The sequence below is a fragment of the Bactrocera tryoni genome, chromosome 3 (assembly GCF_016617805.1).
Source record: "Bactrocera tryoni isolate S06 chromosome 3, CSIRO_BtryS06_freeze2, whole genome shotgun sequence".
In the NCBI taxonomy this organism is placed as follows: domain Eukaryota; kingdom Metazoa; phylum Arthropoda; class Insecta; order Diptera; family Tephritidae; genus Bactrocera; species Bactrocera tryoni.
Window position 1 is genome coordinate 36281502 of NC_052501.1, and position 25880 is coordinate 36307381.

General features: G+C 39.4%; 1 protein-coding gene across 1 annotated transcript in view; it reads left to right on the plus strand.

The window, feature by feature from the left end:
* Positions 1-25880, plus strand: part of LOC120770386 — a 77601-nt gene that overhangs the window by 22737 nt on the left and 28984 nt on the right. The window contains exon 2 of the mRNA XM_040097807.1: positions 16550-16641. Within this exon, the coding sequence (XP_039953741.1) occupies positions 16550-16641 (92 nt within the window). The remainder of the gene's footprint in view (positions 1-16549; positions 16642-25880) is intronic.

Here is a 25880-nt window from a genome sequence, read left to right on the forward strand (position 1 = left end):
GAACAAGAAAAAATCACGCGGAGCCAATTCTCGTGAATACGCTGTTGATCAATGATATTCATTGCATTTTTGGCTTTAAATTCGGTCACAATCGTGGCTCGAAGTGTCGGTGCATTATCATCGTGTAAAATTCATGAATTGTTCTTCCACATTTCCGGCCGTTTTTGATAAATGTTCTCACGCAATCGCATCAATAGGACTAACTACAATTTCTTTTTGACCGTCTTTCCCTCCGAACCAAATTCATGACCAAACCACGAATATTGGAAAAAAACAAAGAGCTCTTTTGCCATCTTTTTAACACTTGTTTGACGATTTTCAAGTACCATATCCTTCACTTTTTTAATATTTTCATCAGTTGAAGAGGTTGTCCACAACTAAGCATGTCTTCAACGATCTCTCGACCGTCTTTGAAGGCTTTGTACCACTCGTAGGCAGGTGTTTTTGATAAAATAGAATCACCGTAAGCGTTTTCCAACATTCACAACGATGCCGTACACGAAATTTGGCTAGAAATACAGAATTTGAGACAAATTCTTTTTTCGATAGTTCTAACAGCTTAGCAAAAAATATTTTTTTGAAATATCATATATTCAGGGAATTTAATTACGATTTCCGTGTGCTTTTTTGTCACAATTTATTTCGTTTTAGCTTGTTGATGTATTTGAGAGTAGCATTGCTACCCAAATAGTAAGGCTTTACATATCCCAAAGAGTGGAACTTGGAAGCCGTTATTTCCTAGTGCTGTCATAGTGTTCGCTAATTTGCCGTCGTAAAATAAAAAGGATAAAGAAAACATATTCATAACTTCTCGATTACTACAATATATAAAAATAGTTTCTGTAAATTTATGGATTCCATCCCATAAGAGTTACTGGGAATTTCTGAATATTTGTGAATGCCATCCCAGAAGAGGCAAATAATGAGTCAAGCCAGTTTTTCATACGCTGTTCTGATGTAAGGCGTATTTCAGTGAGAGCGTTCTGCATCGATTTTGTTCATATTAAAGTAAATTTATGGTCAATTCAATGACATATTCTGAAAATGAGGCGCGACGCCAGAAGCTTTCTAACGCATGTTCGCGTATTGGAGCAATGGAAAGGAATCAAGTTACGCCATCTCTTGACAAACCCCACGGATATAGTTATAAATCCAAGATTTTTAATACATATAAAGTGCTGGAAATATTTAGTTTTATCTGGGCTCACTGGTGAGTTTTAAGAGTATAAAAACGTACTATAACAATCTAAATAAAAGTTTACTTTGAGCAACCATTGAGGTATTACTGTTTGGTAAAATTCCATATTATTTAAACAAATTTATTAAAAATAAAAGCTTAGTTACATACATACTTTACTAAACCTTCACAGCATGTCTCTCCATTTATTAAAAAAAAATTCGAAGAGTATGAGCTATTTCCATTGTAGTTTTCTCCATATGCCTTCCCTCTTCAGAGTATGCCCACTTGAAATAACTGTTTGTTCCGAGTAAATTGTGTTCTTTGCAATTTTTTGGCAATAAATATAACCAAATCCACATTTGTCTTTGGTGTGTGTCTTTTAAAAGGCAAATAACCGTCGACGCTTTTACGCCTTGCAAAGTGTTTTGCCATTTTTCTTCTCAGACTTACGAGTTTACCAAAATAAAAATTTGGTTGTTTGAGTGTGTATGTAGTTGTTTATAATATATATTTATATATATACATACTTGCAGTTCAAATGTCTGTTTGCTTTACTTAATTTTGGATGTGATATATGTTTCAGTCGTAAACAATAGGGAAAGCCATGTAAGTAATTTTAGATAAATGGTATATACCAATACACACTCACACATACGTATATGTATATGCGAGCACTACTATTCTACTTTGAATGTTAGTGCCGTCATAGGATTGTTGTATTTTAGTAGCTATTCCCATGAACTGCAACTATTTTTCGCGAGATACACACCTCTGAATACATAACTCTGCACACTTGATAAACGTCAAAAAACTGGAAGCTGCGACTCCAGTCTCTAGCCGCTTGAGTCTCTTTATGTCCCTGATCCAAGGTGTCACTATTAAATGCTACTTCCGATATTGTTTTTGAGAAGCGATTATTCCTTCATTTCTTTATATATCAGAACCTCGTACACCAATTATAAATCAGCCAACTTTGCTTTCATCAAAGGTGATGTTATCGCATGTTATAAAGTTTGCCGTCGGTTACCCGATTACCACGCGTTGGAGTAGTACACTGTCGGCAGTTATTCAATCTACTCCAGTTTTAGACTGATCTCGCTGAGTGTGCGCTCAAGCCTAGTGAGGGATGTCTAGACCAAAACTGAATAACAGGAAACTGCAAGACTGTTGTGTTTGCTAGGTCATTATTTCAATCTCACTAACTGCAAAATGGAAACTGCCGGGCCGGAGCTTGGTTGGCTTCTTGCAATTCACCACTGGATGGTTGGGCCGCTGACCAACTCAGCGAACGATCAACTCAACATTCATCTAACCTGACCTAACCTAACCGTATATTCATTCGATTCATGTTTGATTTTGCTGAAATAATCACTAAAAAAATAGAAAACTGTGTGTAGGAGGACCTTGCCGTTTCAATTTAAAACTCATGTGTGGAGAGGCTTTCTTAGAGGTGTCTAGGAACCTATTTTTCCGAGGACCAAACGAAAAATAAAATGTTTTTGAATCACTCTTATATACATATGTACATATAAATTGATTACTTATGTAGTCGTATGCTCTATATGTATTCGATTGCGTTGTTTTCAAAATACAATAAATCAAGTAGTTTAAAAGAAAATATATTCAAGAATTAAATGAATTACCACAAAATTCGAATTATGAAAAATGTAAATTCTTTCGTTTTATGTTAAGCAAACAACTGTAAAATGGGCGTGACAAGTGGAAAGACGAGCACAATTTTTGCGCTCGAGCCAAGCAATTCTCCTTACGCGCCAAGAAAACTCATCAGAAATCTTAGACGTACTCTCACACCATGTGTGGCCATAATAATACAAAGGATTGACAAGAATTGCTACACATGACACACACATACATGTTTATTTACATGCATTTAAGAACGTGTAGTACTGCAATACAAACAAATCGGGCATAAATCAAGGCAAACATCTGTCAAATTGCAGTCTCAACTCAAGCAAAAACCAAAAGTTATTAAACATTGTAGAAACGGAAAACTTGTTTTTTTTCCTAAATGGAATATAAAAATTTACACTCATACATACATACATTCACTGATGCGTATAATGTACATACAAAGCATAGCAGTAAATTTGATAGCAAACGTCAACTATTTTACTATCTTTTTGTGATAATTAGCAGCCTCTGTGGCCAGCGGAAAGATAATAGCAAACACAACAACAAATTCATAACGTCACACATTATCAGTCCGGTATCTTGTCGAGTGTTTACAAATACCAGAAACTAAATGTAAACTGCAAAAAGCGCGCCACTTGTGAAAAAAGTCTAGGGAAACACAAGCTTTTGGTATGAACATGAGTTCTTGACTCAGTTAAATGCCTACTAGGTATGTCTGTAAGGCATTTAAATAGAAGCTTATCGCTCGTTTGATTAGTTGGTAGATGTGAACTTAGTTGCATCTGTGATAAATGTGATTATATTCACATATATACTTGAATGTAGTAAAGTAGCGATGTGAAGGGTGCGTCACAACAAGAGACTTGTATATGAGATAAAACGTAAACACTTTTTTTCGTTCTTCGCTCGGCCAGCAGTTGAAAAATTTCCCAACCACTTTTTCGGTATTTTGAGAGTAATCATTATTTTATCGAATTAAAATCATAATATTTTATTTTGTTGTTTTAAGCTTTAGTTAGTGACCGACGTTCCGCCCTTCCTAGTGACAAGTAGTTGTTTTCTCCGAACATGTAACATGTAATACATCAGCTCTATTAAAAGGGACCATATGGTACTGGGCGCCTGAAAAGGCGAACTTCTTCGCTTTTCTCGGTCTGCCTATTATCTTATATTTGTCTTGACTACTACTAGAAAATGGATCCCCAGTTTAAATCCTTGGTTCCTTTTGCTATTATCAGAAACAAAAACTAATTGTGTTTGACGTTGCATCTCTGGATTTTACATAGACTGACCTATTGCTGAATGCGGGGATAGAACTTTCGACCGTAACTGCGGCCGTCATTTTGCTCTGCTGGTACAAATACCTTCTTTAATATAAGCAAAAGCATCGTTTATTGCTCCCATCGCTCCTTCACGATTCTATTACATATAGCATATCAAAAGGTTCGGTATCATCATATGCCTTATACATCATATTATTAGATATAGGAGTAATTCAAAATAAATCGAATGATCTTCCGTAAAAGTGGAAATGATCATTGAGATAGTATATGTAAGATTAGGTTACGTGAAGTTAGATGGCAGTTCCTTCAAATGTAAGGTGATCACTCTAAAATGGAAGGATAAAGCCCTTCAGGTAGCAAATACTGAGTTCACACCGATGACTTTATCAATACAAGCAAATATTTATAGATTGTACTGTTGCCTTGATATATGCAAGGTGAGTTCCAACGCAAACAGGACTTTTTGAATCTAGCATCTAGATGTCCACTGGTGCGTTCGAATCTGCTTTTCTTTATCTATTGTCCAGTGAGAATTTCATGACTCTTCATTGATTGGAAGTGAAGTTATTGCGTTTTAAGTGTCAGTATTTTTGTGTTATCGGTGCGAAAATGAGCTTCGAACAAAGAGCCGACATTAAATTTTGTTTTAAAATTGGTAAAACTTTTATCAAAACGTTTTAATTGATGAGACAAGTTTATGGCGATGATTATCTATCCCGTAGCAGAGTGCACGAGTGATTTCAACGTTTTCAAAGTGGTCGTGAGGACATAAATGACGATCAACATGTGGGCCAATCAAAATCGGTGATCACCGGAAATCCATCGAAACTGTGCGCGATATCGTGAAAAATCAGCCGAAATTATCATTGAAATTCATGGAAATGGAATTGAACATCTCCAAAACATTGATTTATCGCATTTTGACCGAACATTTGGGCTTACGAAAAAGCTGTATTGAAGCAGAAGGAGACTATTTTGAATAAAATAAATTGATTTTGCCGAAAAAACCTTTTGTTCTGTTTTTTTAAAGTCCTGCTTACTTTGGAACGCACCTTGTATATCCTTAAATAAAATAATTTTCCATACAAGAATTCTTTGATAATTCAATTTGGATGACAGCTTTATGCTAAGTGCCAATCTCGAGTGCCAAATGAGCAGAATTTTCGGATGAAATTAAGGACTCTCATAAACTGAGGCACAGGCTCGCATATATAAATCAACTCAGGTCGTTAAGAATTTGAAAATTTCGAATATCTGGAGATGTCAATTTACATCAATTTACTATGTTGATATACATATATACATACATGCCCGTGGAGTACTAAAATTGTATGCTGTATTTAATGGTTGCTTTATCTGTACATAGTAGCTGCTAAGGTTAGGTGCGTTATCGTTTGTTGATAGAAATGGATCCGAGAGTTTGTTTAAAATTTTGCGTAAAATATGAAATTAAGTGTGACAAAAAATCATGATCAACAATTTACTAACTTTTAATTTTCGCAGTTTTTTTTTTTTTAATGTTAAGGTTTTATTTTAACATAAAGAAATATTTAATGAATGTTCTTACTAATTTTCAAGTAAACTAGCTGATTGGAACTGAGGAAAGGCACCCTAGAATCGTTATCGGTAGAATGGGAACGGGTCGGTGCTCCTGCATCCTCTTGTGCTCTATGTACTACTGGATAGCTGGGCCTCGCGGCTGCTTGGTCAACGCTGGGCCAGCATTGGTACCTGCGCGGTCGCAAAAGCCTTTTGGCCCAATATAGATCGCAGGAGATCTAGTGATCTCTTTGCCCTAAGTAAGGCCAGCCTTTCATTAGTGTTGGGGCTCTTGACGGGCCACTGCCCTATTGGCATACATGCTGTAAGACTGGGAATTTTACCCCACGCCGCATGCAGGAGCTGCTTGGAAGAAGATGCGGTAGAAACTAGCCAGCACTTCCTTCTTGACTGTCCCGCCTTTGCGAGATCAAGACTTAGACACTTGGGGTCACAAACCTTCAGACATCCCACCGAACTGGCGGGTGTAGAAATTAAGCGCCTTTGCAAATTTGTATTGGCAACTAAGCGTTTCGCCGATCTTTAAGTCCGAACACGGGAGTTCTATTTTCAATGGCTTCACAAAGGACTACATCTAGTCCACGTGCGATCTCTGATCAGCCATCTAACCTAACCTAACCTAACTGATTCTATTCCGGGATAGCATGAACGGAACGAGGAGTAGTTTCGAGAAAAACGTGTTTAAAGTCTTAAGTTCGGATTTGACCGGTGGACTTACTTCGATAATAGGGCAGCAAAAAATGAAACAAAATATTTAGGGTAAACTTTAGTTTTTATTTTGAAAAAATATTAAGATTTCTTTGTTATTCTGTGTTTATACTTCCAGACTAGAGATTTGTAATTTTGTCTTTTTTATTTTAAGATATTTAATTTTTTGTTTTGAATTATTAATTTGTTTAAATTCTTTTAATTTCAAACTGTATATTATTGGTTATTTTTTTAATATGTAATGTCTTAAGCTCTTTAAATTTAAATATTTCTTTAAGTCTGCTTTCCAACTAAGTGCCGTTATTTATTTTTTTTCCCAGTAGTTGCACGATTTGATTGTGGTGTAAAATATTGTTGCATAGTTTCGGGCGCTGTAGACAGTTTAACGGCACTGTTTAATTGTCAACTAGCAGGTCGGCGCGCGAAGTAGTTCAAAGTAATTTCACACTCGCTGCCTTTTGTGCGAATTTTATGTTTTAAAACTTTAAATAAAAAGATTTACTTTATGGTGTTTCCGGTTTGTTGCGTTGCCGAGAGTCATTTCGGCCACGCCCAACACCGCTTGCTATTGTTAATACAATTGTGGTCGCAGTACATCAAGATTTAAACAAGTGCAGCCAACTCCACGCGGTCCGCCGGCGTACGTGGCTGTGAGCCCGAGTCCACGGTATTCGTACAAGTAATTCGCATTCAAATTTATTAGCTCATTTTTACAAATTGTGTGTGGCATTTAAAGTGATGTTGCGAGTGGCAAACTGCTGGCCGTTAAAAAATGTTTGCTGCGTGTCCGAAAGTTATGACGGGCGAACTCGGGAGCTGGGCTAACGGCACTTGCTGCTTAACTCACAACTCATAGCACTCGGGTTAGCAAGCAGCGTTTGTGTTGTGTATGTGCGCTCATGTTCGTGTCCACAGGGATGACTTTAAACCGGAGTTATGAGATTTCGACTATTTTGTCATGTAGCTTCTTTACGTTGTTCTGTGGTTTTCACCATTCCCGTTAATTTCTTGTGTCTTGTTTTTTTGGTGCTGCACATTTATCACAATTAACATGGTCAAATTACCACTTGTTCAACAAAAAACAGAAAAAAATGCGTGAATTGGCAAAAGAGGGTGAGGCAGTGAGGTGAAGTTACACATACACATATAAAAAATTAAGAGCTAAGGCGTAAAACCGCCGTATAAATGTGTGGAAGCGGGTCCTAGCATTCTGGCATTTCTGGCCCGCTGACTTTGTACTCTCACATTTCGCTGCCTGAAGCTGTGCACCTTCAGTGGCGTTTAATAAAAAACCAAATCTCTGCAACACAGTCGTCGTCTCTGCTGGCGTTGCTCCTCCTGGCAGACAGTTGCAATATTAAGTTGTGAAATAATAAAATACTTCGTTATCCATTGACAGTCAGCGACGTTGACGCGTGTATTCGCACTTTGTTTACTTTTTGCTTGAGCTGTTGCTGAGGTGAGTCGTTTTTTGGACTGAAGTTCACGCGAAGTACTGCGCTTCGTTGACACGCTCTGTAGGAAATACGCGGCGATGTTTCGCCTAAACTTATAATCTGCACAAACTTCTGTTAATAGATATGCATGCTGTATATGCAATATATATAATACAAATATTGGACATGAAGAGGCTCGTTAATAAGTAAGAAAGGGCTCAGGGTTTAGGCGAATATTAAACATTTTCTTCTTTAATCGCGTAGATACCGCTTACGCGGTTACAGCCGAGTTTACGACACCGTGCCAGTCGTTCTTTCTTTTTCTGTTTGGCACCAATTGGAGAAACCAGGTCCTTCTCCACCTGGTCTTTCTAACGTGGTGGAGGATTTCCTCTTTCTTTGCTTACTCCGGCGGGTATTGAATCGAAAACTCTCAAAGCTTGTTTGTTTTCGTCCATTCGGACGACATGACCTAGCCAGCGTAGCCGCTGTCTTTTAATTCGCTGAACTATGTCAATGTCTCGTATATCTCATACGGCTCATCGTTCCATTGCATGCGGTACTAGCCATTGCCAATGCGGAAAGTACCATACATTTTTCGCAGAACCTTTTCCTCGAAAACTTGTAACGACTCATCAGATGTTGTATTCGTCCATGCCTCTGCATCTTATACCCGGACGGGGATGATAAGTGACCTGTAGAGTTTGTCGAGAGAGGACTTTACTTCTCAATTGCCTACTCAGTCCGAAGTAGTACCTGTTGGCAAGAATAATTCTGCGTTAGATTGACTGACATTGTTGTTGGTGTTAAAACTGATTTCAAGATAGATGAAATTATCTACGACTTCGAAACTATGACTGTCAATACTGACAGGGGATATTTCGTCTTGCACTCGTTCACTACCAGACCCATTTGCCTCGCTTTCTTATCCAGTCTGAAGAAAGCAGAACTAACGGTGCGGTTGTTAAGTCCAATGATATCAATATCATCTGCGTACGCCAGCAGCTATACACTCTTATCGAAGATTGTAATTGTCTTTTCAGATCTGCAGCTCGAATTATTTTCTCCAGGAGTATATTGAGAAGTCGCACGATAGGGAGTCGTCTTGTCTGAAACCTCGCTTAGTATCGAACGGCTCGAAGAGGTTCTTCCCGATCCTAACAGAGCTTTTGATATTGCTCAACATCAGCTTACATAGCCATATTAGTTTTGCGGGGATACTAAATTGAGACATAGCGGCAAAAAGGCAGCTTTTTTTCGTTCTGTCGAAATCAACTTTGAAATCGACGAACAGGTGGTGTGTGTCGTTCCTCTTCTCATGTTTGTTTTCCAAGATTTGTCGCATGGTGAATATCTGTCAGTTGTGGAAGCTGTTGCATACTCTTTATGAGTTCTTCGCCGCCGTATTTGATTAGCTCGGCCGGCAATCCATCGGTTCAGAGTTTCGAAGCATATTTTTGATTGACAGTAAAGTAATATTATGAATTATTTTTTTCCTGTTTCAAATTAAATGGAATTAAGTTGTCACCATTAATTTGAGAAATATCAGTTATTAACTAATTTCTCACTGGGTTTTTAATTCGTTTTTATCGCACGAAGTCTGTTCAAACTACCGAAAAAATTTAAGTAAAACAAAGAAACCACAATTGCTGATGAAATATTTAGCACCAGTTAAAAAGTTAAAAGTTCTCTCATTCAAAGCGAAATTGTTTGGCAACAGCAACAATGAGTCGGAGACTGTTTTGTCATGTTGCCTCATTGTTTCGCGAACACGAGCGCCGAGTGTCAGCAAGCCAAAGCAAAAAATGGGTAGCGGAGTGGCACTTCATTAAGCATTTAAAACGCTTACCTGCTGTCAGAGATGTCAAAGCGGCAATTGGTGTATGCGTTACGCATAACGGTACATTTGTTTATATAAAAATCTCGACTTCTATTTGTTTTACGACGCTACAAATGACAAGTCCGCGTCCTTTCAATTTAACCAAACGCAAATCGGAGGTGTGTTAACACCACCAACCGCATGCCCTCAATCGCTTACCCCCCACCCGTTTGTGAGCGCTTCGGTCCTTTGGAGGAAATGACAAATTAGTCGTGTAATAAAATAAAAAGCCGACCGGCAACTATTATTGCCGTTGTGAAAAGTTGTTGGCAATTTGTATTATTGTGTTGCTGTTACTGTTATTGTTGTTGCTGTTGGCAGGCAGTTTTTTATGGGGAAAACTTCATAAATACCACATTGCCACAATAAACGAAGTTATTTACAAGCAGCAACACACTGACAACCGCACAAATGTGGGGGCAAGTGGTGGCGGTGGAAGGAGCGAGGGCACGCACTCGCATTTGTTGCTGTTGTTGTTGGTCTGCCGTGTTGGGTAATAAAAATCACGTATACGCCCTGCCTGCTTGGCTGCTTGGCGGTGATTATCGACGCTTCTTTGGTGGTTGCTTGTTTATTGAAATCGTTTGTGGCGCACGTCTGAGCGTTACACCAACAACTATGCACATTAATTTGGCATCAATGAGACATACCTACAGACATACAAACTTATATACTTACATAAGTGTGTACTGACTGCGTTTATGCAAGCAAATAAATTACATTTTTTAGTTTAAGTGCAGTTTTTGAAATTTATCCTTTTTCCCACACATTCCTCCGCACCCGCTCGTCCCTGCGTCTTCTGCGCCTCTTCGGCCAAAGCGCGCTGCGTGTGGACAGAACGCAATGAATGCCAACCATAAAAATTGATTTGATATATTAGTTTGACTAACGAGCCATCAGCGTAACAACAACAACAATGACAGCAAAGAAAAATACATAAAAATCACATTCAAAGACTCGACTCGCGCTACAGTGGTGGCTTTGTTGTCTTCGCTGTGACCGTGCTGCGATAAGTAGTTGCCACTAAATTACACTTGGCCACAAGTTAGTGACAACTTGCAAGTCTTGGCTGCCTACCTACTACCTACGAGCCTTAATTTCTATATAAATGATTATTATTTTTGTTGTTTGACATTTTAATAAACTTTGCTGTTCGCTTTGGTGTGTTGTTGTACTAGTTGAGTTGTAAAGTGGAAAGCGTGGCGGAAGGGGCTGCACTAAGTGCAAGAAGTAATTATTCATCGGTTGGTATTTGGTTCTTTGTGCTGCAAAAGTTGTTAACTCGCAGCAGAACTCGTAAAATTGTAAATGATTATGGTTTTGGTGTGACGCTGAAGGCTATTTAGGGCTGATGGTAGCATTTTATTGCTCTAGAATTAATGCGAAACCCATTTTTAGATACAAATAGTATTTGTTGTTAATTTAAGGCAATAAATAACGGAAGAAGTTGTAGTTCACATATGCATAATAATTGTCAATAATGAAATCTAATTGCAAACTACTCTTATACTTACTTAGCGATGGCAGCGACTTATGTAACTTGGTATTAATCACCTAGTGACTTAGCAATAAAGACTCTAATTTTTTGTCTCGTTTGTTTTTATAATCAAAAAATGTGCTAAGATTAGTGACACAAAAGAATTTTTATAACAAAAACAGTTTTTGAGATGTTTTAGAATCATATTTAATAAATTGTAGTGAGAATTGAATTTTGCTCTGTGTCCAATGCTTTTATAAAAAACTGAATAAATATATATATGTACTAGCAATTAATTACAAATGAAAAATTAATTTAAAAAAACATTTTCCAGTGGACCAAACTGTGAATCTAAACCATCCTCGAATCTTTTTAAACACGCACAAAAAATTTCATCAAAATCGGTCCAGCCGTTTAGGAGCAGTTCAATTACAAACACTCGGTCAGAAGATTTATATATGTGACCTGGTCTACGGGAAGGGGGCTTAGGTGTCAAAAAATCAATTTTCACTTTTTAGTTGAATCTGATGGAAGATGAGATGCTTTTTCACGTGATAGAATCCAAAAAGTCATAACTTGTTTGAAAGTTCCCTAAAAATGTAAAGAAGAGTAAAAATATGAAAAAATACATTTTTTTGTAATGAACAAAACACATTGAATTATAAGCTATAAAGACATGATTATACACTAGAAAAACGTATTATGGGCCAAAAACAATAATGCTTAGTTTATGTATTTTTCTTTTTCTGAGATACACATACTTCGTCTTCATCATAATCGCTCTCTTCATTGTTTTCATCATCCTTTTCATGGAAATATTGTCCGTATACGGCACTGAACTCCTCATCAACACTTATGTTTCGTTTCATGCGAAATGTGAAGACGATAATCAACAGAAACACTTACACAAATGTGATAACAGAACATCCGGAAAGAGAGACGAATGAAAACAAGACAACAGCAGCTGAGCGGTATTAGAGTAAACGTCACTTCTTCAGTGTTACTTTTTTAAATGTTCCACACTAGCAACTTACACGATGAACTATAATAATATTCCGACCAAAAACAATACTTACTGGACGGCCTTGAAGCCTCTGGAAAGGAGAACAATTAATGAGATAACGAGAAACTGACGAAACGAGTTGTTTATTTTTAACAGTTGTTTCCGTGGACCAGGTCACATATATTAAGATATGTAAAAGTAGTACATTTGTATGTTCACGTTATAATATTCCTAGGCATCGGACTTACCCTATTAGGGATTGAAGACATTAAGACTAGTAAAAAGAAATTCATTATTTTTCGAATAGATGGCTTAGAAGCGTTAGAAAGACAGGTTTTTATACTAAAAACTGCCTAAACTACATATACTTGCCGGAATATTGTTTGAAAGCGCCTCAAAGATGTTCCTCTGTCTATAAAAGAGAAAGTACGGCATATTTTGTAGTTTTACTTCGATTAAGGCGAAAGCACAAGCAAAGCGACTGAAAATATGAATAGTCTTTGTTAAAGTTTTAAAAATGCTTGTAATAAAAAAAATAAAAAAATTAAACCGCATGAGTCGAATTTCTACCTGCTAATCGTTGCAAAATTGATCCATTTCTGAAAGGGATTGCGACTGGTGTTCAAAAGTCGGCCAGCTAAGACAAGATGAAGCGAAAACGGTACTGATCAAACCGCGGTTAGCCGGCGCAAAGGGTGGCCAAGCTGGTTCAAGAAAGCCTGTTTACTGTGTGCTGGTGAGATTGGGAAAGAATCATTTACTATGAGCTGCTCCCTTATGGCCAAACATTTAATTCAGGCCTGTACTGTCAACAATTGTACCGTTTGAAGTAAGCAATAGTCCAGAATGTGTTAGCTTGGCTAATAGGACAGAAATTTTGTTCCATCAGGACAACAGCAAGCCAAACACATCGACAGTGAGAGGCATGTTAGGGTGGTTTTTATGCCAGTCGTTTCTTCTTTTTGCAAGGTGGCGTCAGTTGGAGATTCCAAGCGAAGTCAGGTCCTTCTCCACCTGGTCCTTCCAACGGAGTGGAGGTCTTTCTTTTCCACTGCTTCCTCCAGCGGGTACTACGTCGAATACTTTCAGAGCTGGAGTGTTTTCGTCCAATCGGATGACTTGACCTAGCCAGCGCAGCCCTTGCCTTTTAATTCGTTGAACTATGACAATGTAGTCGTATATCTCATACAGCTCATCGTTCCATCGAATGCGATATTCGCCGTGGCCAACGCGCAGAGGACCATAAATGTTTCGCAGAACCTTTCCCTCGAAAGCTCGTAACGTCGACTCATCAGATATTGTAATCGTCCATGCCTCTACACCTTATAGCCGGACGGTGATGATGAGTGACTTGTAGAGTTCGGTCTTTGCTCATGGAGAGAGGCTTTACTTCTTAAGTGCCTACTCAGTCCGAAGTAGTATCTGTTTGCAAGAATAATTTTGTGTTAGATTTCGAGGCTGACATTGTTGTTGGTGCTAATACTGGTTCCAAGATAGACCAAATGATCTACAAATTCGAAGTTATGACAGTGTTAACAGTGTCATGGGAGTCAAGTCGCGACTGCGACGACTGTTTGCTTGATGACAGGGGATATTTCGTCTTGCTCTCGTTCACCACCAGACCCATTTGCTTCGCTCCCATATCCGCCATCCAACGGCGCGGTTGTTAAGGCCAATGATAGCAATCATCATACGTCAGCAGCTATACACTTTTATAGAAGATTGTACCTTCTCGGTTTAGCTCTGCAGCTCAAATTATTTTCTCCAAGAGCATATTGAAGAAGTCGCACGAAAGGGAGTCGCCTTGTCTGAAATGGTATCGAACGGCTCGGAGAGGTTCTTCCCTATCCTGACAGAGCTTTTGGTGTTGCTCAACGTTAGCTTACATAGCCATATTAGTTTTGCGGGAATACCAAATTCAGACATCGTGGCAAAGAGGCAACTCCTTTTTGTGCTGTATGTCTGTCCATCCGTCCGTGCTAGCTGTAACTTGAGTAAAAATTGAGATATCTCGATGAAACTTGGAGAAATTTTTTTTTGAAAAGTGATCGTGGCGCCGCCATCTAACTATCAATTTGCTGAGTACAAAACTTATAAGAACTTCTATCGACAGTGTGAAAATGGATTCAATCGGATGATAACTCCATTCACTCCCCATATAACGGTACTTTTAAAAACTACTAAAAGCGCAATATATCAATAACTAAATAATCCAGAGACAATAAATTTTATCAACGAGATGATATGAGAGAGTTTTATGGGAGGTGTTGGAAGGACTGGACATGGGCGTGGCACCGCCCACTTTTTGATGAAATCGCATATCTCGGGAACCGACCAACCGATGTCTTAAATCACATTGTGAAAATAGACGAAATCGGAAAACAACCACGCCTACTTCCCATATAGCATAATTTTAAATTCCACTTTGTTCAAATGAGGATAATCCTTCTTTTATAATGGTATGTCTGTATGCCAAAAATGGGTTGAATTGAACCAATACATCTTTTAGCCCCCGTATATTTAATGTAAAGATTTTCGAACTACCTGGTGACTTTGTACCCTACATATCGGCCAATATGTGAGTTATCTCAGGCAAATAAAGGATTGCGTGTAATTCATAACGGTGTATCTTTATGCCTAAAATAATAAATTTGAGCGAAAACTTGGCCTAGCCGCTATATAACTAATATCAGGATTTTCGAACGTCCGGCTGACTTTACTCTATATGATTGGTTTTATACCTTGAAGTATATCCCTGGCTTTGATTCTTAGCCCTTCCTTACTTATTACGAATAGCTTCGCGCAAACGACGCATAACACTCAAATATTATTCCTTGTTGACAGTTGACAGGAATTCGGAAGCCTCCACATTAGTAATACGTTTCATGCCGTCCTGGTAATCGGAAAGCATTTTTTCATAGTTAATGTTTCACAATAACTCACAGCTGTTTTTCGAATAAATTGAGTGATTTTGGAACTAATCGGGCTTTCACCTTTCTTAGACCTTTGATCTTTTAAAATGGTTTTCGCTGATCCTTCCGATATTCCAATGCTGCTGGTAAGATCTCTCGATTCTCAAGCACCAATTTCTTTATTCTATTGACGTGTTGATGGCCGTCCTGGACATGGTTCGTCGCCAACGCATTCTCCACCTTCTTTTAATAATTTGTATCAATCTAAAGCACTTGCTCGCGACAAGCAATTATCAACGAAGGCCTTCTTCAACATTCTGAAATGGGTTTTCGAGCGAAATTTAAATTAAGTAGTCTTACTACATATTTTTTGCCCAAAGTAGTATAATAGCTTTTTATATTTCTGCAAGATTTAAGATGTGAAAAACATATGATTTTCGATTCATTGTTATTTTTTTAAATAATTTATGCTAAAAAATATTAAAAAAATAAATTAATATTTTTTTCAAAGAATTAACATTAATTCATATAAATTTAATAATATACATATTTTTCGGGCATTATGACAATAAATAAAAATAAGTCAAGCGGCAATCTTATCGCTGCCAGTTTACTTAACTTAACACAAGAATTTAAAAGGTTTATGTTACTTGTGGACTAATTACACTCTTAATCGCAACACTCATTTCTTTGTCCATATTATTTTCTTAGACAAAATATACCACTGCACACCTCTTGGTATTCGCATTAGATAAGTGAGTGTGTGGACTCCGTTTATGTCCCGGCTAAATACTTATGATAAATGAAACGGCCATATGGCATATTAATGTTTGCGTGTATCTGTGTATATGTGTATCTGTGTGTTTCAATGCAAAGTGAAAGTTAATATTCCAAGCAATAAATCAAATTTAATATACTCACGTATGCATAATATTTACACCTGACTTATGACTTACGGCGGGCATTTTGGGAGATCAGTGTTAAGTTAGTGAAGCGCTTTGCTCTTTCTTCTTGGGAGCAATATGTACTGAAATCATTGTGCAAATCTCATGAAGAAAGAATCATAACGATGCTTCGTCGTCATTTATTTAGCATTTGTTTTGCATTTCAAGCGTCCTCGGAATCCGCTCCGGAATAATGCTGAGCGATAGTTAAATTGAAATAATCTGCGTCCAGCGCCATTAATGTGCGCATTTTCCAAGCGAGTGCCTCACGGCCAGCGTTCGTTGCTTCGTTGCGCCCCTAAGTGTGTCTTAATGCAAACATTTCGTATGGAATAAATTGATTTTTTATTGCAAATTCGGGTGAATGCTTGTTGTTTGTTTTGCTGTTTTTCTTTATAGTTCTTGTTTACTGTTTGATTTTGTCTATGGCCCTATGGCCCTCTGTCATTTGACAACGTTGCATTTTGAGCGCAAATAACTCATTCCATTTCGTTCACTTTAATTTCCTTTACAGATGGCGAACCTATCAAACTTCCAGACAATTTGGAGAGCTTGCCAAGAGCTGACAGTTTCCCGTCACAGCGACATCGGTGGAATACAAATGAGGTCAGTTTTATTTACATTGATTTGAATGTACATAAATTTTGCATAAAAAATGCAAAACAAAAAAAAAATAAAATAAAATATATGGAAGGGTAGCGACAGCAAGTAGCGGTTGTAGTCATAAAAAACATTCGAATCGCGTTTGTTGTAATGTCATATACAAGTAGATTTTGAGACCTTAAGAGCAATTATGTGAGTACCGCTTTTCATTTTGAAGAGTATGTGCATTTATATGGCAATCTGTTGGGTAACACAGGGTTTTATTACTCCATGCTAAGAACAATTAGTTTACAGTTTAAAAAAGTTACTAACACACAATTTGCGTACCATCCAGATGCTTTTTACATCTATTAATTAGCATAAACTCAAACTTTCCTCTTGAATTTGGTATTGTAAATAAAAAGAAAAAATCAACCGGAATCATCCGAAATTTTCGATTATTTATACTTTGTTACTTAACGAAAAGATTTATAACAAATTTAGCGCTATTTTATATTGATCATCTCACAATCTCGGAGGAAGCGATTGGTTGGTCTTTGAAGCAGGGGTTTTCGAAGTGATGAAGGTTCCATTCTTATAAAGGATGATCCATTTCGAGATTCCCAACTTTTTTGAAGAAAAAACACAGACTATATCATATGGTCTATACGTTGAGTCCAACAGGCGAATGGCAGGCGTGATGTTTTGCTCCAAGACCTAATCGAGGCAGGATTGTTCGCATTAACTTCAGGAAAAAATCTAACGGTGTGAAATCATACGATCTTGGTGGCCAATCGACCGAGTGAAAACGTGAAATTATCTTCTCACCGAAGTGTTTCTCAATAAGTCTATTGATTGAAGTGATGTGTGGGAAGTGGCGCCGACTTGTTGGAACCAAATGTCGCCGAGATACGAGCTTCAATTTCAGGCATCAAATAGTCGGTTATCATGGCGCGATAGCGGGCGCCATTGACGGATACGTTCCCACCGACATCATTTTTGAAGAAGTATAGACCGCTGATTCCGTCAACCCACAAACAACACCAAACCGTAGTTTTTTCTGCATGAAATTGATAATTTATTCGGCTATTGTAGCGTTGTTTTATTAATATATTCCAAATTCCGTGAAGATATCTAGAAAAATTAAAAAGTTTTCCATACAATTACCTAAGTTTGAGCGGTCAGTTTATATGGCAGCTGTATGCTATAGTGATCTGATATCGGCATGTCCGACTAATGGGTAGTCTCTTGGGAAGATGTGTGCCAAATTTTAGATCAACATCTCAAAAGCTGAGGTACTAGTTCGCCTATGTAGAGACGGATAGACGGTCAGACCGATGAACATAGCTAAATCAACTCACCTTGTCACGCTGATCATTTATATATGCTTGATAGGTTCTCGGAAAACTCCTTCAGGGTGTTGCAAACTCCTTAGCAAACTTAATACATATACTCTGTTCAGGGTATGATAATGTTGTTGTTATTTTAACGGGTATCAGTTCCCGTTAAGGTGATAAGGGTTGTCTAGGTTGTTGTCGACGCCATCTGGCGGGAGGCCCAGGAAACGTGCTGTTTCGAATGGGTCGGACCAAAGGGAAATGGGTGTTAGATGAGTAGGGTTGGCGGGGCATGCAAAGAGGTGTTCAGTGTCATGCGGAAACTCATTGGATGCAGGACATATATTGGAAATGTCGGGGTCTATTCTGGACATATAGGAGTTTAACCTTCTACAGTATACAGAACGAAGCTGCGCAAGGGTCACTCGCGTTTCTCGCGGCAGCTCGAACTCTTCGTCTGCAATGGGTGGTGATTTGACTCCAAAAACGCCATTCACTGGAAGGGAATCGGTGAAGGTGTTGATAGCTCCACTGTGAATGGCGGTCAGTACCTGTCGGAAGTTAGTTGCGTCCGAAGTCCGGTCGGCGTACTGTTCGATGACATCGACGTAGTTTCGGAAAGACCTCTTGATGTTTCTAGTTCCGCTCCAAGCAGGTGACTGCAGGGGTAATTTTTACGAAAACAGCCTAGCAGGAACTGCTTGGAGAAAAATTCTTTATGTTCCTTAACTAGGAGCATTAGCGTCACACTATTTAGGTGTTCGATGGGAGACATCAAGAGGCATCCTGTCGTGGTCCGGAATACAGGTCTGAAGTTTCTTCATCTGCGTACCACTGCATCCAGGTTACCATATTGGTGCAGCATAATTGAGGACCGACCGATTGCCTTGTAAGTTGCCAACAACGTTTCTTTGTCTTTTCCCCAAGTGCTGCCGGCTAGCGACTTGAGGATTTTGTTGCGGCTCTGTACCTTGGCGTTAATCGCGGTCGTATGAGAAGTAAAGGCATATACTGTCAAATGTTACACCTAAAATCTTAGGATTATTGATAGTCGGAATCTTGACGCCATCATCTGCAATATTAAGCTAGAGTCTATTCTCCTTCGTCCAGTTCGTAAATGGTCGCTGTGTATTTGGTGGGGGAAAGTGTTAGGTTCCGTGAAAAGAGGAAACGAGAAAGGTCGGAGAGATAGCTGTTTACTTTTGAACACATGCCATCGATTCCAATGCCCGACGCCAATATCGAGCAACGATCAGCATACGAGGTTATGTAAACCACCTCTGGTGGCTGTGGGAGTTTCGAGATGTAGATGTTAAACAGTAGCGGGTAAAGGACACCACTCTGCGGAACCCAATGTTTAATTCTTCTCAGCTTAGATGTTTCTCCTCGAAATAGTACGGATGATTGTCGACCGCTCAGGTAGTCCGGTATGATATCCGTCATGACTTTGAACCCCCCTATTGAAAGATGAATTTTGTTTTCTCTCTCAAACATTGAATAGAAATTTCGAAACTACTTCATTTTTGAGAAAGTTAAATTATTGGCTAATAGGACCACACGTGGAATCTTAGCAGAACTGCATATATTTTAATACGTTTCCTCAAACTCTTGAGTTTTGTATGTGTGCAGGAATATTATCGTTTGTGACATTTGAGCGTAACGTTACTATTTACTTAAACTGTCATTCCTCAGCACTTGATCTAAGTATATTCTGACAGTTAAACCACTGTCAAACCGCAACGGCAACAGCAAAAGGATCGCGGCTGCATGGCATACCAAAATAAAAACAATTGAGAGAAAAGAGCTAAAGTGACAGTTGTAAAACAACTACAAGTTAACGAAACACATTTCGCTCGTGTCACTACGAACACGATGAAAAAGATATCAATCGTTTTCAATTCTGCGAAAAACTTAAGTCGCGTACACGTGACACAGCTAAAAGAAGACATCAACTGCGCTGACAAGTTGTCACTTTTAAACGGTGTGTTGACATTAAACAGATTTTATGGGAAACTCGTGACTTTTTTGTTGTTGGCACGCGCTTATGCCCAAGGATTCAAGGAATGTGCTTAACTGCCACACGATGGCACGATGCTTTCAGAGGTGACTGGTTGGTGGAGTTTGGCTTGATGAGCATAAGGTTGACTGATTAATGTTTGGCGTTTTTGTTGTAACTGGTTTGAGTTCTTGTTTAGCCAAAAGTTTTTATTTTTGGCACAACTTTTAGTTTTTTGTCAGTTGTTTGGTGGACTTGGTTGACAGATTTACATATCCACTTGGGGTATTTACATTGGCTCCCTTCTTTCGCAATTTTTCATCTCACTTACATAAGTATGTAATTTGAGAGTGTTTTGTGTGCATTTAATTCAATATTAGAAATAAGAATTTCTCTGGCGTTGCTTTCTAAATACTTAATGATTTGTTGCCGATCCAATAGAAGTCTTCGTGACCACCACGTTTTGCCGCTAGTTCCTCTATATTGATGTTTTTGTTCTAAGGGCCAAAGGCTTTGTTCGACTCAACTTCTAACAATTCACAAAAGCTATCATGTCAGCCGTACCAGCTGAATTATCAATGTCAAAAGAGCCACATCTCTTAGATGAAAATATATATCCGTTCTTTCCAACAAGAAAACGTGGAATATTACGAAACGCAAAATTTATGGTACGATGATGCGGTGATAAAATGACACTAAATGTACCGTTAAGTAAGACGTACTCACTCAATCGTACTCAGCAAAAGCCAGCGAAATATTTACTTAGTCCTGTACTACTCTATTATCTACCTTAATAAATGTTTCCTCTACTCAGTCGCAGCCCATTGTTTATGATAGAGCTTTCGATATTGTAGGAAATTACCAAATTAGTATTTGAGAATATATTGCGATTGCCAAGATTTCAATTATCATATTATAGTAATATAATCAGTGGCGTAGCTACAACTTCGGGCGCCCGGGGCCAAGGATGTTCTGCCGCCCCCCTTTATCTACCTACCTACAAGTTTCATGAGGTGGTTCGAGCCAAAGTGAATTTTTACAAAATATCTTCGATGTTAAATATATAAATTTAGGAACTAGAAGCCACGCAAATTCTTAAGTTCCAAAATTCTCACAATACGGTTTTTTAGGAAATTGAATTCTTCTTCTTCTTAATTGGCGTAGACACCGCTTACGCGATTATAGCCGAGTTAACAACAGCGCGCCAATCGTTTCTTCTTTTCGCTACGTGGCGCCAACTTGATATTCCAAGCGAAGCCAGGTCCTTCTCCACTTGGTCCTTCCAACGGAGTGGAGGTCTTCCTCTTCCTCTGCTTCCCCCGGCGGGTACTGCGTCCAATACTTTCAGAGCTGGAGTGTTTTCGTCCATCCGGACAACATGACCTAGCCAGCGTAGCCGCTGTCTTCTAATTCGCTGAACTATGTCAATGTCGTCGTATATCTCGTACAGCTCATCGTTCCATCGAATGCGATATTCGCCGTGGCCAATGCGCAAAGGACCATAAATCTTTCGCAGAATTTTTTCCTCGAAAACTTGTAACGTCGACTCATCGGTTGCTGTCATCGCCCAAGCCTCTGCACCATATAGCTGGACGGGAATTATGAGCGACTTATAGAGTTTAGCTTTTGTTCGTCGAGAGAGGACTTTACTTTTCAATTGCCTACTCAGTCCGAAGTAGCACCTGTTGGCAAGAGCAATCCTGTGTTGGATTTCCAGGCTGACATTGTTGGTGGTGTTTACGCTGATTCCAAGATAGACGAAATTATCAACGACTTCAAAGTTATGACTGTCAACAGTGACGTGAGTGCCAAGTCGCGAGTGCGACGACTGTTTGTTTGATGACAGGAGATATTTAGTCTTGCCCTCGTTCACTGCCAGACCCATTTGGTTTGCTTCCTTGTCCAGTCTGGAGAAAGCAGAACTAACGGCGCGGGTGTTAAGGCCGATGATATCAATATCATCGGCATACGCCAGCAGCTGTACACTCTTATAGAAGATGGTACCTTCTCTATTTAGTTCTGCAGCTCGAACTATTTTCTCCAGAAACAGGTTGAAGAAGTCGCACGATGGGGAATTGGGGTTTTTAAATACCATTTTTGAAAATTTGGAGAAATAAAAGTATTTGTTACATTCAAAGCTTAGGGTAACTGTGAGAGTGACACGTCGCTAGACAAAGCTAGAAAAGTGCATCTTTTAGTTCTATCACTATTTTTAAGAAAGATATAAGACAAATTCAAAGACTGAAGAGTATTCGAGTAAAAATTAATATTTTTCATCGTTATCCCAATTGATGCCATTATGTTTGCAACCAGATTTCTTTTATATGGCCACAACGTTTGCAGAAATTCTGTCGATGAATCCAATGTTCTACTTGCTAGCGTGTTGGCATAGACCATAGATTTTACGTAGCCCACAAAAAATAGTCTAACTGCGTCAAATCGCACGACCGAGGCGGCCAATTGACTGGGCCATTTCGTGAGATAACACGTTCACCAAATTTGGTTTCCATTAAATCGATTGTGACATTCGCTGTGTGGCTTGTGGCGTCGTTCTGTTGGACCCACATATTGTCTATTCCATATCATCCAATCCGGCCCAAAAATATTCGGTTATCATTGAGCGGTAACGATTCCCATTTACAGTAACATGCCGGTCTTAATCATCACGGAAGAAGTACGACCTAATGACGCCGCCGGCTCATAAACCCCAACAAACCGTACTTTTTTCAGGATGCAATGATCACTCATGGAGTACGTTGTAATTGCTGCTTGACCAATAACGCATATTTTGCTTATTGACGAAGCCATTCAGCCAGAAATGAGCCTCATTGCTGAAGATGATTTTTCGATGAAAATCCGGATCATTTTCAAGTTGTTGCTCAGCCCAATTCACGAACGTAGAACGATTCTGGTGGCCAAGCTGGTTCAGTTCTTGCGACAATTTGATCTTGTAAGGATGTAAGACAAGATCTTTTCGCAGAATTTGTCACAATAACTTCACAGAAATGCCCAACGCTTGAGAACGCCATGTGAGAGACTGATTTTGGGTCTTCCAGTCGTTTCTTCTTTTCGCTACGTAGCGCCAATTGGATATTCCAAGCGAAGCCAGGTCCTTCTCCACTTGGTCCTTCCAACGGAGTGGAGGTCTTCCTCTTCCTCTCAGAGAGCTAGAGCATCTTCGTCCATTTGGACAACATGACCCAGCCAGCGTAGCCGCTGTCTTCTAATTCGCTCAGCTCATCGTTCCATCGAATGCGATATTCGCCGTGGTCAATGCGCAAAGGACCATAAATCTTTCGCAGAACCTTTCTCTCGAAAACTCGTAACGTCGACTCATCGGTTGCTGTCATCGTCCAAGCCTCTGCATCATATAGCAGGACGGGAATTATGAACGACTTATAGAGTTTGGCTTTTGTTTGTCGAAAGAGGACTTTACTTTTCAATTGCCTACTCAGTCCAAAGTAGCACCTGTTAGCAAGAGAAATCCTGCGTTGGATTTATCGTAGTCCTTATTTTGTTTGCCATGGTCGTCATCAAAAGGGGGGTCAATCATCCTAGGCTTGTTGTTCCTTTTCATTGTGGGTTTTTTTTACGTGGCAGGTCCCAAACCCAGCGTACAACCCTATGTAGGGGATGTTTCGCCTTCGAACGGATGTTCTTAGGCTACCCAGAGGATACTTGGACAAAGACCGGAAGTTGTGAGCTGCTTGAGCCATGTGTAAAAGAATCGTTTCTGGCCACTCCCAAGTGAATGGCGATCAGAGAACTTTCCTCACTTGCGTGAACTTCTACACATGACTCCATCCTCCTATGGCAAACCTTACTGAAGAGAAATGTCAAAAGAGCGGGAAAAATATGGCGTCGTTATCGCTTTCGGTACACTTTTGTAGCGTCTCTATTGAAAATCTGTTATATACTGCCTTTGCAGCATTTCTGGACTTATAAACTTGTTGGATCTTGATCTGTGTTTCCGTTATCAATCGCTAACCTAAACCAACCAGTAATTTTATAGCATTTCTCGATTTTTCTTTTAAATTCCTGCCACAACTATGCGTTGTTGCTTTTGTTCTAATTTAATAACTATTTGTCCAGCTGTAATTGAGGTTTAGTTGCCGCGAACGCGCGTAAAAATCACGGTGACGCGCAATTTAAAAAGTTAAAACTTTTTACCGTTGTTTATGCAGAAATTTTCCGGCTTTCGGCAAAGACACTTTTTACGTTGCATTTTTTTTAATTTTTGCCAAAAGTATTTGTTTGTGAGGAACAATTTAACTTTTTGATTTTTGCGCTTGCCGTAATACGCCGTGAAATTTGGTGTTTTTTTGGCGTATTACTGCTGGTGTTTTCCGTGTTTCGCTGCCCATTGCGCGGAGGTGCTTTATAGGCGAAAATGCGCCGTCGTTTTCGGTTTAAAGTTCGAAATAAAATGAAAAGCGTGTGGCCAGCCGCACCACAACGCCAATGACATAGCGGCTGGTGCGCGGCCTGCGGCTGTGGCTGTCCGGCGGTGGCATCCGGTTGCGGTCGAGGTGTGCTGTGGCAAGTGTCGTGGGTCAAGTTGGACGGGCAGTGTGGTTGCTGAGCCTCACACCACTCACCTGAGATGCTTGCGGTGGCTAAAGTGACGTTGGGCTTATACACGCTGTAGTACTTTGTTCCGGTAGTGTTGTTGCTGTTGTTGCTGGTGAACTTTTCGTTGTAAACGTAGCAAAATAAGCGTGCGTAATTTTATTTATGTTTGGCAGATGATGTTATTGCATTTTGTATGCACAGCGACCAGCAGCCCATGTCACACACACACACACACACACACACAGCCAGCAAGCAGCTGCCAGCCGCAAGCAAGCGTTCACGTGCGCTCCAGGAATTTACACTTGCATACGTACTTGAGTCTCACGCTCCGCGACGGTGTCCTGCTTCGTTGTTGTATTGTTGTTGCTTGTTTGCCGTGTTTTTGTTTTCGACTTTTTCTTGTCGCTTTTTGGCATTTTAATAAACTTTTATTTTTCATTTAGTCAGCTTGTTCGGCAAGTGTGTAAGCAAACGAATGTTCACATGCACTCGTGTGACTCCACGAAGTGACATTAAGCGCTCGCCTTCTCTTCCCACTCCGCTCGTGCTGCTTCGCGCGCTCGTTGGCTCATACTCCTGTCAGTTTTTGTTAGTAGTTCTTGGGGTCATAAAATCAGAAGGTGAACCGCGCTCGGCCCTCAGCCCTCATTTACAGTGCTCTGGGTGTGTGTGTGTGTGTGAGTTCGGTTAAAGTTTACTGGCCATATGGCAAATGAATATTTGCGGTCGCTCTTAATTCACGCAAAAAACGAAATGAAAATAAAAATTTGGTGGAATAAAAATACCACAGCAGTGAATTTTCATTTAAAATTTTTGTCACTTTACGCGCTAAAAAACGTGTGTCCGCTTTCGGTTGCGCGGCTGAACGTCACGTGATGTGTAGTTTATAAAGTTGGTTTTATGTACTATTTACATATTTGAATGAATGTACCGTTGATCGCACGATCCTCCCATAAACCAGTTGACATGAAAGCGTTCAGTGTGGCCAGCGAGTTCAACCATATCATTTCCATTAAGTCGTACAGTGGTGGGGTGATTAAATCGCACCAGCACTGTTGCGCCTTTGAGCCACTGACCAACTGTTTAACTACAGTCTCAACCATAAAATATTCACTCAAGTTGCTGTACATTGTTTCCTACAGTTTATGATAGATTGAAGTTAAGGTGGTCGTTGAATGGGTGAGGTTTATCGGAAACACAAAATTAAAAGTAGAATTTTCAAATCAAGTTCTGTATTGTGTTATACGCCTAGCTGCCACAGGCAAGATTTCGTTGCGCTATACCAAGAACGTCAAAGGTGGTCAATAAAAATCAACGAAATTTTTTTGAGACAGTTTGTCAAATTTTTGTTGAACCGA